Source organism: Amyelois transitella, chromosome 26 (assembly GCF_032362555.1).
Source record: "Amyelois transitella isolate CPQ chromosome 26, ilAmyTran1.1, whole genome shotgun sequence".
Taxonomy (NCBI): Eukaryota; Metazoa; Arthropoda; class Insecta; order Lepidoptera; family Pyralidae; genus Amyelois; species Amyelois transitella.
The window spans coordinates 6,836,113-6,849,137 of NC_083529.1; the positions used below are offsets into that span (position 1 = coordinate 6,836,113).

The 13,025-nt window shown below is 35.5% G+C and overlaps 1 protein-coding gene across 3 annotated transcripts in view; it reads left to right on the forward strand.

Annotated features, from left to right (window-relative positions):
- The first annotated feature begins 4,685 nt into the window (after positions 1–4,685).
- The window catches only part of LOC106138235 (insulin gene enhancer protein ISL-1), a 47,605-nt gene continuing 39,265 nt past the window's right edge, over positions 4,686–13,025 (forward strand). For all 3 annotated transcript variants that reach the window (XR_009657412.1, XM_013339334.2, XM_060951873.1), the window contains exon 1: positions 4,686–5,162. Coding sequence is in view for 2 of the 3 variants with exons in the window: in XM_013339334.2 (XP_013194788.1) it covers positions 5,057–5,162 (106 nt within the window). In the remaining variant the exon portion in view is untranslated. The remainder of the gene's footprint in view (positions 5,163–13,025) is intronic.

The following is a 13,025-nucleotide window of genomic DNA, read 5'->3' on the forward strand; positions in this document are numbered from 1 at the left end:
AAGAGGTGGGTTCCCTTTGCTACTATTACTTCGGGTAACTTTTACATTAGCTCATAATAAGATTTTATTTAAAAAATTTAAAATCCTAAATACATAGGATAAAGGTAAAGGGTCAGGTCAAGAGTACTCGAAACCGCCGCGTTTTGGAAGCGGTAGTAGTTATAATTAGATTGAATGATGAGATGTGACGCCAATAAGTGATACCTTTTGTCCAATTTTGAAAATAAATCTATGCTATTCTATTGTAGTGACAGGTTGCTAGCCCATCGCCTTAAAGAATCCCAAGTTAATAAGCGTGTCCCTTTACGTCATCCATGGCAAAGATGTGGAGTGGTTTTTTTCTAAAGTAATAAATAAATTAAATAAATAAATAAATACCTACGGGACAAATTACACTGATTGAGTTGGTCTCGAAGTAAATAAGTAAAGTGTAGAGAACCACACGGCTCCTAGTGCCAAAAGGAAACAATCATCAGTTCAGTGTGAACTCTCATTTCGTTAGACATTGTTCACACAATTAACATATAACAGTCAATATAGACACGAAATCGTGACTAGTATGGAGTGGCTGTTTTGGTCATAGACAACTACCATAACATGTTGACGCAAACATAGATATAGTCGGTGGTAGAGTGATTAAGATATCCGACTCAAAAAGAGCACGGGTTCATAACTAACCATATAGACTTTGTTGAATTATGCAACATGTTTATTGCTAACCGATAATAATAAGTAAATAATAATAAATATATACTTAGGTACCTATGGAACAAATTACACAGATTGAGTTAGCCTCGAAGTAAGTTCGAGACTTGTGTTACGAGATACTAACTCAACGATACTATATTTTATAATAAATACTTATATAGATAAACATCCACGACCCAGACCAATCATAAAAAGTTCTATTCTCAACAACAACAAGCCTTCCAAAACATTGCAGTGGAATCATGGTTATACAGTTGCCTGAATGTGCAGATGTGCAGGATTCCTCACGATTATTTCCTTAATCGTAAATCGTAAATCGTCAATCCATTGACGGCCGTGGCGCAGCGGTAGTACGCATGACTGTGTCACCGGAGGTCCCGGGTTCGAATTCCGGCCAGGGCATGATGAGAAAAGAACTTTTTCTGATTGTCCTGGGTCTTGGATGTTTATTTATATAAGTATTTATTATAAAATATAGTATCGTTGAGTTAGCATCTCGTAACACAAGTCTCGAACTTACTTCGAGGCTAACTCAATCTGGGTAATTTGACAAAAAAAAAATGTGGATGAAGCGAAGGAAGTATGCAGAGATCGTGGCAAGTGGAAAGAGGTAGTCTCTGCCTACCCCTCCGGGAAAGAGCCGTGATTTTATGTATGTATGTCTCTATCTATTGAATCATCTTTTATTAAGTGGGGCAAATTTTGCATCCTCTAAGTTAGGGTTTAAATACTTTTCATGCCATTGTCATCTTACTAATTAATAGATAGGTATTATAAATGCGAAAGTATGCGAGTATGTTTGTTACTATTTCACGCAAAAACTACTGAACCGATTACGATGAAATTTGGTATGTAGGTAGCTGACCCAGAATAACATATAGGCTAACTTTTCACACCGGAGTTCCCGCGGGATTGATTCCACGCGGACGAAGTCGCGGGCGGCCTCTAGTTACCTACTGCATAATTTTGACTGATATACTTATTGATATTTAGTAGAAAAAGTTCTTGAAACCAACTATGAGTCACCCACATTCATTTCCCATCTTCCCCTAAATTCGGGAAAATTAATTAACCACAATCAATATTCTGGTCAGTTCCGGGCAGCGTCCGGCACACCCCGTTTCCGGTCGGGAAACTGATATTAATTCCACTGGAATGTCTGGAAACATATTACGTCCTTTTCCCTTACGAGATAGACAGTGCCTGCTGGTCCTTCCACCTAAACAAGACTCTTCCAAATAATACAATCTGAGCGGGAGATAACAAGCTGGTAACACCAATTTAAAAACACTTATTAGATGCTTTATATTTAATCATGAAAGTAACAAATAAAAATTAAAAATACCTATTTTTTGTTCATTATTGAGTCATTTCGAACATTCATTCATATGATCACATCTATATCCCTTGCGAGCTAGACAGAGCCAGCAGTTATGAAATGCTGATACTCAGGCCACGTTCAGCTGATAGGCTGATAGAATTTAAAAGTGACAGGTTGCTAGCCTATCACCTAAAAGAAGAATCCCAAGTTTATAAGTCTATCCCTTAGTTGCCATTTACGATAACCGTGTGAAAGAGATCCTATTCTTTTTTAATATTGGTGCCGGACGAACATTTCGAACATTACTTATTAATTGTCTCATCTTTAAGCACAATATTGGCTTACAGTACTTAATTTGTATACGTATAGAACTGCGACTTGTACCTAAGTAAATTCATAAACATCTGAGTGAACATAAATTAACTGACAAGCTATTTTGAATCCTTGTCTATGGCGCCACGTGGAGATGTCTATGGTTTTTTGCTCGTAAAACTTGGACCAGTTAAATGGCAGTTTAAAAATGTCACTATTAAGTATAGGAAGAAGAGGGATGTTATCTTTTTTGCCTTTTTACACTGTGACACGCAGTTCCGTGCGCGTGAGTTTCCTATTTTTTTTTGGGATGACTTAAATTAGTTTACAAAAAAAATGGCTACAGTATGTATTCAAATGTATAATTTTTGTCAATTATTGATAGTGCTGTGTGGTTCCCGGCGCCAATAGAAATCCGTAAAAGGCTTAGGTAGGTTAGGGAGGTATATTTGGGATGCTTCGTTAAGGCGAAGAGCTAGCAACCTGTCACAATTTTTTGAGAGTATCTATCAATTCTATCATTAACCCAAACAGCTGAACGTGGCCTTTCAATATTTTTAAGTCTTTTGGCTCTGTTTACCCCGCAAGGGATATAGTCGTGATTATATGTAGGTATGTATGTATCGATTTATTTCTGTCTTGGGAATTTTCAATATTCCACCAGATTTTAAAAGAAACTTGACATTTTAGTGGGAGCGATGATGCAGGCTCGACCGCCACAAAGGGAAGATCAATCCGTGAAATCTTTAATATCGCGATTTAGCATACGCGCTTTGATAGGCTGGTGGCATATGACGTTAGTGAAGTCGTCACAACATCTATGTCAAATAGTTGAAGTACCATATTGTAAACTAAGAATGTAAGTTTCTATTTTATATAATTAAAAAGAGATAGGTTCTTACTCTCTTACTTATAAATTTTCATCTCAGTTTAAAAAAAACATTTATCTTCTAAGGAAAGGTGCCAAAACGCACGGTGTTCCTTTCTTATCGGCCTAATTTAGTTAGGACGCAATAATTTTTATTCTTTATACATATGGCAGAATTCTAAAGGCATCTGATCAAAATCTACGAAGATAAGTTTATCTATGGTTGATTTTTTCCTTTTTTATCTATGACGCTAATGACTTTGGCGCGCACATTTGGCGCCTTAACGTTTTTTTTACAACCACACCTCACACGTCGATGATTTTAGCAAATTAATGATTTGAACGTTGTGAATGCACAATTAATTATTTAAAAAGAAAGCCAGGTATGAGAATGTCGCTATTCAAAGATATAAACTTAAATAAGTATTATTAGACAGTTGTCAATTGTAATACAAACATACCTACCTATATATCTACTTACTTATAGTAACTCAATAGTTTAGTACTTAACTACCTAGAATAGAAAAAAAAACTAGTAAGTAGGTAAATATTTATTTAGGTATGACCTAAACTAAGTACTATTTTAAATTGCCTTAGCCAATTTTTTAAAGTTTAACTTTTCAGAGCTGGTAGTAGGTACTTACTATCCTAGGCTATAGGTACCTATTTAATTTTAATGATTTTGGTGATTTGGTTAATTATAGGTATTGACATAAATGAAAAAAAGAAAAAAAAACAGAATCTAGGACTTGGTTCATAAAAAAAAGTTCTAGTCAACTAATTAAAAAAAAATTAATACGATCTACTTATTTCTGCTTTAAGTGTTTTTTTTTGCAAAGTTTTATACTTGCCTTAGTAGTAGGTAACTTCTGTCTACTGTTACCTACAGTTACATTTTTTGCCAACTCTTTAAGTATAAATTTAACCCTGCGAATGCATACCTTATTTTTCTACCTACATCCTGTTCTTTAAATGTGTATTTTTGTGTTACATGAAAAAAATATATAAATTTGCATATACCTAACAAACATGACACCATATCCTTGAAACTACTGAAATAATTTGTCAAAACACAACACATAAGGTCAAACAACAGTGCAAAGATTAATAAATAAGGATAAATTCGCGATGAGCCCACAAATAAAATCCTATAACGAAAGATTAACATGACCAGATTAAAAAATAAAGTAAGAAAAAACTGTTCATGGATCAAAAACCATAAATCATGCTCATTATGTTCGAACCGGATTATTTTTTACCGAAGAAAATGTTCAAAAAAGCATCAAAAGGCTATAGGGGGTCGCCATTTTGAGAGGGTTCCGTCCATTAGGGCGGGAAAATGGGAAGCTGTCAGCCAATCACCGGAGTTGTTTTAAATAGGCGTTCTGATATTCTGCCAATCAGATGAAAGGCCGGTCCGCTCATGCGCTGTTGCGTCGATCCATAGAATTATAGCTATAATACGGCAGTGTGGGCTTGGCCGCTGACGCGAATACACGCATGTGTCACGCGATAGACAATTTTTTTTTTGTACAAAACATGTCGAAGTGCCTCAGGACAGAATTTAGTGGAATCGTTTTAATAGTCTAAATGAAAATTTTGGTGTATTCCTTTTGTGATAAAACTATAGTGTTGTTAAAACATACTCTTTATAAGTGCTTTCATAGGTAATATCAGCTACACATTGTGATAATCAATAGCTTGTTAATTGCAATTAATAATTTGAAATAATATTCCAATCTCGTGACATAATCAGTTTTTCTACAATTTCTAAAGAATATAAATTAGATAGATTGACTTTCGTTAGAATTTGTAAGGTGATTTATCGGTGAAGAAATTCGTCAGTGATGGTGATGGCTAGTGGGGGTGGTGGTGGACTGGTGCAGTCCCCACCCGAGATGATGCATCACCACAACATAATGGACACATCATCACACGTGGAAATGATGCCTAGTAAGTAGTAAATATATTTTTTTTATATGTGACTGGACTGTAGAGGGTTAATGTTTTTTTTTTCTAAGATATCTACAATGATTTTGTTTTTGACGTGAAAGGCGTGATTTAGATTGTACTTCTGAGTGAAGTTCCAATGCAATTAAAGTTATTGTTAATTTACGTTTTAGAAAATCTTTTTGAAGGCTTAAAATTTTATTTAATTTTTATAAACTAAAACAAAAAAATATTCTTTTGATGACAATATTATTTAAATTAATACTTACAATGATAAAAACAAAATGATTATTTCTAAAATGTAATTTAAATATTTTTGATAAGTACCTAAATCAAAGTTATTGCATATTTTTTTAAAACTATCCCTACCTTCTACTTAATCTATGAAAACAATGCAATACAAAAAGGTTCACGTTAATATTTCAATTGTTATTATTAAAATTTATAAAAGGTGTACAAAAAAAAACTACCTAATTTAAATATTTTTTTTCAACTCGATCATTAGTTAGTTACATGATAAGTAAGCATCAGTATTTAAAAGATAATATTTACGTTACTAATGCAGTTTAAGGAGATCATTTCAGGAGTAGAAAATATTCTGTTTTCACATATATTTAAATTTTCTATTTTCACTAGTTCATGTCGTTTTCTTTCGTGTAAAAAGATATGCGAAACAGTGGCAGTGATTGCTGGATGTTTTAATGATACATATCTACATACACACACATAGTCAAGTCTACATCCCTTGTGGGGTAGACAGAGCTAACAAAAACTTGAAAAAACCGAAAGGCCACGTTCAGCTTGACATTGTGATAGAATTGCCTACAAGAATAATACCAAATTTATAAGCCTATCCCTTAGTCGCCTTTTACGACATCTATGGAACAGAAATGGAGTAGTCCTATTCTCTTTTCTATTGGTGCCGGGGACCACACGGCACTTTAAGAAAACATAACCCTCTTTTTAACACGGTCGGGTAAACGCATCACGCAATTTACTTCAACCTTTTACTAGCGCATAAATCTTCGTAACCCTCTAATGGCGGGTCTCGCTTGCATTGGCAAAAATAATACCGCGGGCCGAATCGACCCCGATTATAAATCTATCAACCCCCCCTATTCTTATTATATTTATTGGCTTTCCAATGATGGCATTAGTTGGCAATATAGTTTTAAAGATGGTGTTTCTATCTCTTCCTGTTTCCTGTATCCTGTCACTATTTGAATCTCAATTCTATCATTAAGCCAAACAGCTGGACGCGGCCTTTCAGTCTTTTCAAAACTGCTGGCTCTGTCTACCCCGCAAGGGATATAGACGTGATGATATGTTTGTATGTATGTTTTGTTTTTCTGATGATTTGCGTGTTTATTTGGTAACGGGCTAAGATGTGTTGTAGATGTAAAGGCCTTATTGTCTCAGTGGTTGTATTCTTTGTACTTACCACAGGCCTCGGGTTCACTTCCCGGTCGGGTCAAATTGACATACTTACCTAATATAAATCTTGTATGTTTTTCTGTATTTATTTAGTTAGTTAGTAGGTTTTTTATAAATACCTATTACAGTTATTAAACGCGCACGTAACGTACCTAAGTAAGTACCTTTATTTTTAACCGACTACAAAAAACGGAGAAGGTCGGCAAAAGCGGTAGATTTGGCCGTTTTAATCTGATTTAAAAAATTCTCACAAGAGTATAGTGTCCTGTTCATTCTGTAAAACTTCCGTTAAGGTCTGGTCATAAATGTGGAAGATATTTCAGAGAACATCTCAAAAATAAACAGAATAAGCTCCTTTTTTATATATGTTACGGCAAATATCTGATATTTTTAAACCGATTAGAAAAAGTCTTAAAAGAGTAGAGTGTCCGTGAGGTTCTTTAGAAATTCCGTTAAGGTCTGGTCATAAATCTGGAGGATATTCCAGGGAACACCTCAAAATTCAACAAAATAAGTTCTGCAGTTAAGTTAATAATGTAAATAATCGTGTCATATACTTACACCATTATTGATAATATAAAAGGCTTCTTCTTAAGGGGAAAATATGAAAATTATGTGCCCGTAACTTCGACCGCGTGGAATAGTTATTTTGGGCATCATTGAAGCCCTCAAGTATGAATAATTTTCCCCGTTTTTTTTTTTTTCACATTTTCCACTATTTTTTGCTTCTTATAGTTACAGCGTGATGTTATATAGCCTAAAGCCTTCCTCGATAAATGATCTATTCAACGCAAAAATAATTTTGAGATTAGCGCATTCAAACAAACAAACTCTTCTGCTTTATATATTAGTATAGATACATACTTAACTACATTATGGTATATACATACATATACATACATATGGTCACGTCTATATCCCTTGTGGGGTAGACAGAGCCAACAGTCTTGAAAAGACTGATAGGCCACGTTCAGCTATTTGGCTTGATGATAGAATTAAGATTCAAATAGTAACAGGTTGCTAGCTCATCGCCTAAAAAAGAATCCCAAGTTTGTAAGCCTATCCCTTAGTCGCCTTTTACGACATCCATGGGAGAGAGATGGAGTGGTCCTATTCTTTTTTTTATTGGTGCCGGGAACCACACGGCACATTATGGTGATGCGATAAATTACCAGTTCATCTCATTTTCATCTATTTCTTCTATAACCAAGCTTAAAAACACAGTACATACTCAAGTATTCCTTGTCCAAAATCCTTAGCAGTCTTCAACACAGCAAGACATGTTTACATTTTAAACACACAGGGTATATTTTGCAGAAAGTAACGTTTATTTGCCAATCGTTTAGCGTGCTAAGGATTTTATTTATTGCAACCTGAAGAGGGCAACGCCGGCGGGCGCGCTAAGTGTAAGTGCAAATGAACGGGTTAAGTTGGGATTTTGTATAGACTGAGGAAACCTAGCTGAGTCAAAACAAAAAATATTTATTGCATACATAATATAATTACATACATAATAATTACATACTTAAAATAATATACTTAAAATTACATACTTAAAATTACATGCCGTGTGGTTCCCGGCACCAATACAAAAAAGAATAGGACCACTCCATCTGTTTCCCATTAAGGCTTACAAACTTGGGATTATTTTTTAGGCGATGGGCCAGCAACCTGTCACTAGTTGAATCTCAATTCTATCATTAAGCCAAATAGCTGAAAGTGGCCATTTAGTCTTTCAAGACTGTTGGCTCTGTCTACCCCGCGAGGGAAATAGACGTGACCATATGTATGTATGTATGATGTAAAATTACATACATATAATTACGTCTTAATCCTAGGTTGCTAGTCCATCGCAAAAAAAAATCCAAAAATAATATCTAAATCCCTTGTGGAGTAGGTAGAGAGAGCCAACAGCCTTGAAAAGACTGATGGGCCACGTTAAGCTACTCGTATATGGCTTAATAATGGAATTGAGATGAATCTCAATGAGGGATACTAACCGCCTACAAGAAGAACCCCAAATATATAGGTTATCCCTTAGTCACATTTTACGAAATCCATAGGAAAGAGTTCGGTTCCGGGAACCACACGGCGCATTTCTACATCAAAATGTTTTTGATGCGATGTAGGTACAAAGGTAAATTGTTCTTTAGGTCTATTAATCGCACGTTTACTAAAGTCTGTAGGTTCTGTCTAAATCCACAAGGGATAAAGGTGTTTAATTAGGTATACTGGTATATACCCCTACCTACCCATTTGGTCTGCCTACCCCACTGGGAAGTGTGTATGTATGTATTTATCATAACATATAGAATCGCTGAGTACCTCGTAACACAAGTTTCGAATTTACTACGAGGCTAACTTAAATCAAATTCAAAACTTGTAGGTATTCATTATTATGGGACTTTTCAACATTCTTTTGGTTTCACTACATTGGTTGACGTCCAATAAATTACTTTAAACTAAGCTTACTGCCGTTTTCAAAACAGAAGAAGCGGTAACAAACTGCACTCCAGTATTTTCTTCTTCTCAATCTCTGTAGGTATTTTTAGGCGTAGACAGAACCAATACCCACGAAATTCAAAAGCCACGTTCAGCCATTATGTTATTATGGCGGCAAATATCGAAAACACGAGACCCTATAGTCCTTAGCATTGTAAATCGGACGTGGGTTGATCAATACGGGGTTCACATCCCGTTGTAAACAGCTGTAATCCATGATCACAGCAGCCGACAAATAAATGTAAAATGTCTGTTTCCTTTTTTTTATTTACATACCTTAATATAAACACGTCTTTATCCTTTACGGGGTAGACAGAGCCAAAAGACTGGAAGGCTACGTTTAGCTGGCTTAATCGAGAGAGACGGCCTCTGTGGCGCAGCGCTTGTCTGTGACACCGGAGGTCCCGGGTTCGAATCCCGGCCAGGGCATGATGAGAAAATAACTTTTTCTGATTGGCCTGGGTCTTGGATGTTTATCTATATAAGTATTTATTAGAAATATACAAAGTATCGTTGAGTTAGTATCTAGTAACACAAGTCTCGAACTTACTTCGAGGCTAACTCAATCTGTGTAATTTGTCCCGTATATATCTATATATCTTATAATCATTTAGATTAAGATGAGATTTTTTTGTTAGCTCATCGCCTTTAAGAAAAATAACAAGACTGTTAGTCTTTTCATAAGTATTTTACGACAAAAAGATATAGTTTGGTTCTTTTCCTAAGTGCTGGAAACCAAAATGGCTATTTCAACAGAAAAAACAAATGGTTAGCGTCACAAAAACGGTCATATTTCTCAAGAGATGCAACTGACAAAGAAACAGGGTTAGGCCCTTGGTGCGAGCTACCGTACGCCATAAACCGGAGGTGGTCTACGAATATTTATCTATGGTATTTATTGAGGTGTCATTTACGCGGGGTAGGTTGGTACGTGAGTTAACAGATGATCCTTTCCGTAACTTTTTTATTTTATTTATTTATTTATTACACAATATTCATTATGAACTTAAAACAATATTCCCCAAAACTGTTTTCGCAGTTTGAAAAGATACTATTGTCTAAAAAGATGTACCTAGGTATAGATAGGACAATATCCTAATTAATATTATAAATGCGAAAGTTTGTGAGTATGTCTGGATGTCAGTATGGATGTTTCGTACTCTTTCACACAAAAACTATTAAACCGATTACGATGAAATTTGGTATGTAGGTAGCTGAAGACCCAGAATAACATATAGGTTACTTTTTATCCCGGAGTTCCCGCGGGATTGATTCCACGCGGACGAAGTCGCGGGCGGCCTCTAGTAAGTTAATAAGGGAATGTGGTAAATAATAAATAAATAAAATCGCGCCTCTCTCTCCTGTTTTTATTTTGTTGTTGGCGCTAAATTTGTTGCTTTTTGTATAGGTATGACGCTAAATTCGCACGGGCACTGCAGAAAAAAAGTAGCAGTAAGTAAGTCGCTAACTATAAATGTTTTTTTTTAACCAGATTTAAGAGATAGCCTATGCCTATACATGAACTTGTGATTATTCTTATAGGCGATGGGCTACCAACCTGTCACTATTTGAATCTCAATTCTAACATCAAGTCAAAAAGCTGAACGTGATCAGTCTTTTCAAGACTGCTGGCTCTGTCTATCCCGCAAGGGATAGAGACGTGATTATACAAATGAATGTTTGTGCCAGATTTCTAAAATGCCGCTAATTGCAAAATTTAATTTAAATATTGACCAAGTCAAATTCTTTCTTATATAACTCGGATCTCAAACAAATATTTGTGTGATGAACAGGCTGACATGTTTTGGGCATCTGGGCGTGGGCGGAGTGATATCATTTGGGTCGAAATTGGTATGTCAGAATGTTTTATAAGCTTTTATTGCCTTTGGCAAACGGTAAGGTCAAGAGTACCTGAAACCGCCGAGCTTGCATGAGGAGAGTTATGAATGTGAATGTAGCGAAAGATGTGTGCAGAGATCGTGGCAAGTGGAAAGATGTGGTCTCTGCCTACCCCACAAGGGAAAAAGGCGTGTTTTTTTGTATGTGTGTAGGTATGTATGTAAAATCTTAAACGGGTTTGAAGTCTTATCACATCGAATTCCTAATTACTTACGAATAACGCCACTTTCCCGGAGGGGTAAAAGGCAAAAGATTTATGTGTTTTGAAGGGAAACCAAAGTTTTCCGGAGGGATAGGTGGAGACATCTTTCTACTTGTTACAATCCCTGCATACTTCTTTCGCTTCATCCACATTAATTACTCTTTTCATGCAAGCTCGGCGGTTTCGGGTACTCTTAACCTGACCCTTTGCCAGGACGTCCTTAATTTGATCAAGATACATTCGTCTAAGCCTAATAACCGTCAAAACATCGGGTCAATAATTAGCTCCGTGAAAATAAACAAAACTTAACGACCCATTAACAAATTTTAACTAAACATTTACACCAAGGCACGCTTGTGCTCATATTGGCTAGAACATATGTTTAGGCGATAACCGCTATCAAACATACACACGGTAGTAAAAGCATAAAGGTTGATGCAAATAGTTTTATCTATGTTACATTTTGTATTTGAATTAAATAGGTTTTTATCGTAGTTTCGACTTTAATACTGAGTCTGTTTGGTATGGTTTGCATTTTTTATATATATTTGTTTTATTTCAATGCAAATAGTGTTTAGTTTAGTGTAGTGTGTCACCTGTTAGATTTGTATGAAATATGAGTGGGTAGGTATTTAAATGTTCATCAAATGCATTTATTATATTATTTTTTTTCATTCGTTCGTACATATAATCACGTCTATATCCCTTGCAGGGTAGACAGAGTCAGCAGTCTTGAAAGACTGATGGGCCATGTTCAGCTGTTTGGCTTTATTATAGAATTGAGATTCATTCAATTACACAGATTGAGTTAGCCTCGAACTAAGTAACTTGTGTTACGAGATACTAACTCAACCATAGTTTATAATATCTAAATAGATATCTACTTATATGTATAGATAAACATCCATGACCCAGGTCAATAAGATTTCTCTTATTGACCTGGGTCATTCTCATCATGCCCTGACCGGGATTGGAAGCCGGGACCTCCGGTGTCACAGTCAAGCTCATTACCACTGCGCCACAGAGGCCGTCAAATAATACCGATATAGAGAAAATATAAACAAAAAAAAACTGTTTAATCGGAGATCGAACGCAACACACCTTTTTTCTTTCTTTACCTATTCAATCAATGACACCCATATAACCACTGCGCCACAGAGTTCGAAACGATGCAACATTGTAAACGGCATTAACATAAAAAAAAACTGTTTACTCTTTTGCAATAAGCAGTTTGAAAATAACCAATTAACGCAGTAATTAAAACTTAATACTGACATTAATACCTTCATTGATAAATGTCAAACATGTCTTGACACGACAATGGAGGGAAAGTCAGTAGAAAAACTTAATTGAGTGGTAGTAACGATAATAAGTGACGTGTTCCTTATTAGTGATGTTCTTTAAATGGCTTAAGTACAATAAGAGGTTTTATTAAAATACCTTCGCCCCATATGTAATGTACTCTGTCGTTTTCCATATATTGTATATGCAAAATTTCATGGAGATCGGTTTAGTGGTTTTGCCGTGCAAGACGGACAAACAAACACGCTTTCACGATTTATTAGATAGAATACGCGATCGGCTTTGCCCGTATGAAAAAAACCGTATAAAACAAAAAAATGTTATTAGCCCACAAGGGATATAGATGTGATTAGGTGTATGTATGTATGTAAATATAGATTATACTTAGAATAAGTATATCTAAATGGATTTAATTCGTACTTGAATTAAATTACGTCCATGTACCTATTTTGTACACGAAGTGCGCTCAGATGTACCTAATTTGAATATCTATGATAAGTTTAAGATGTTTCAGCGATCGTTATCTT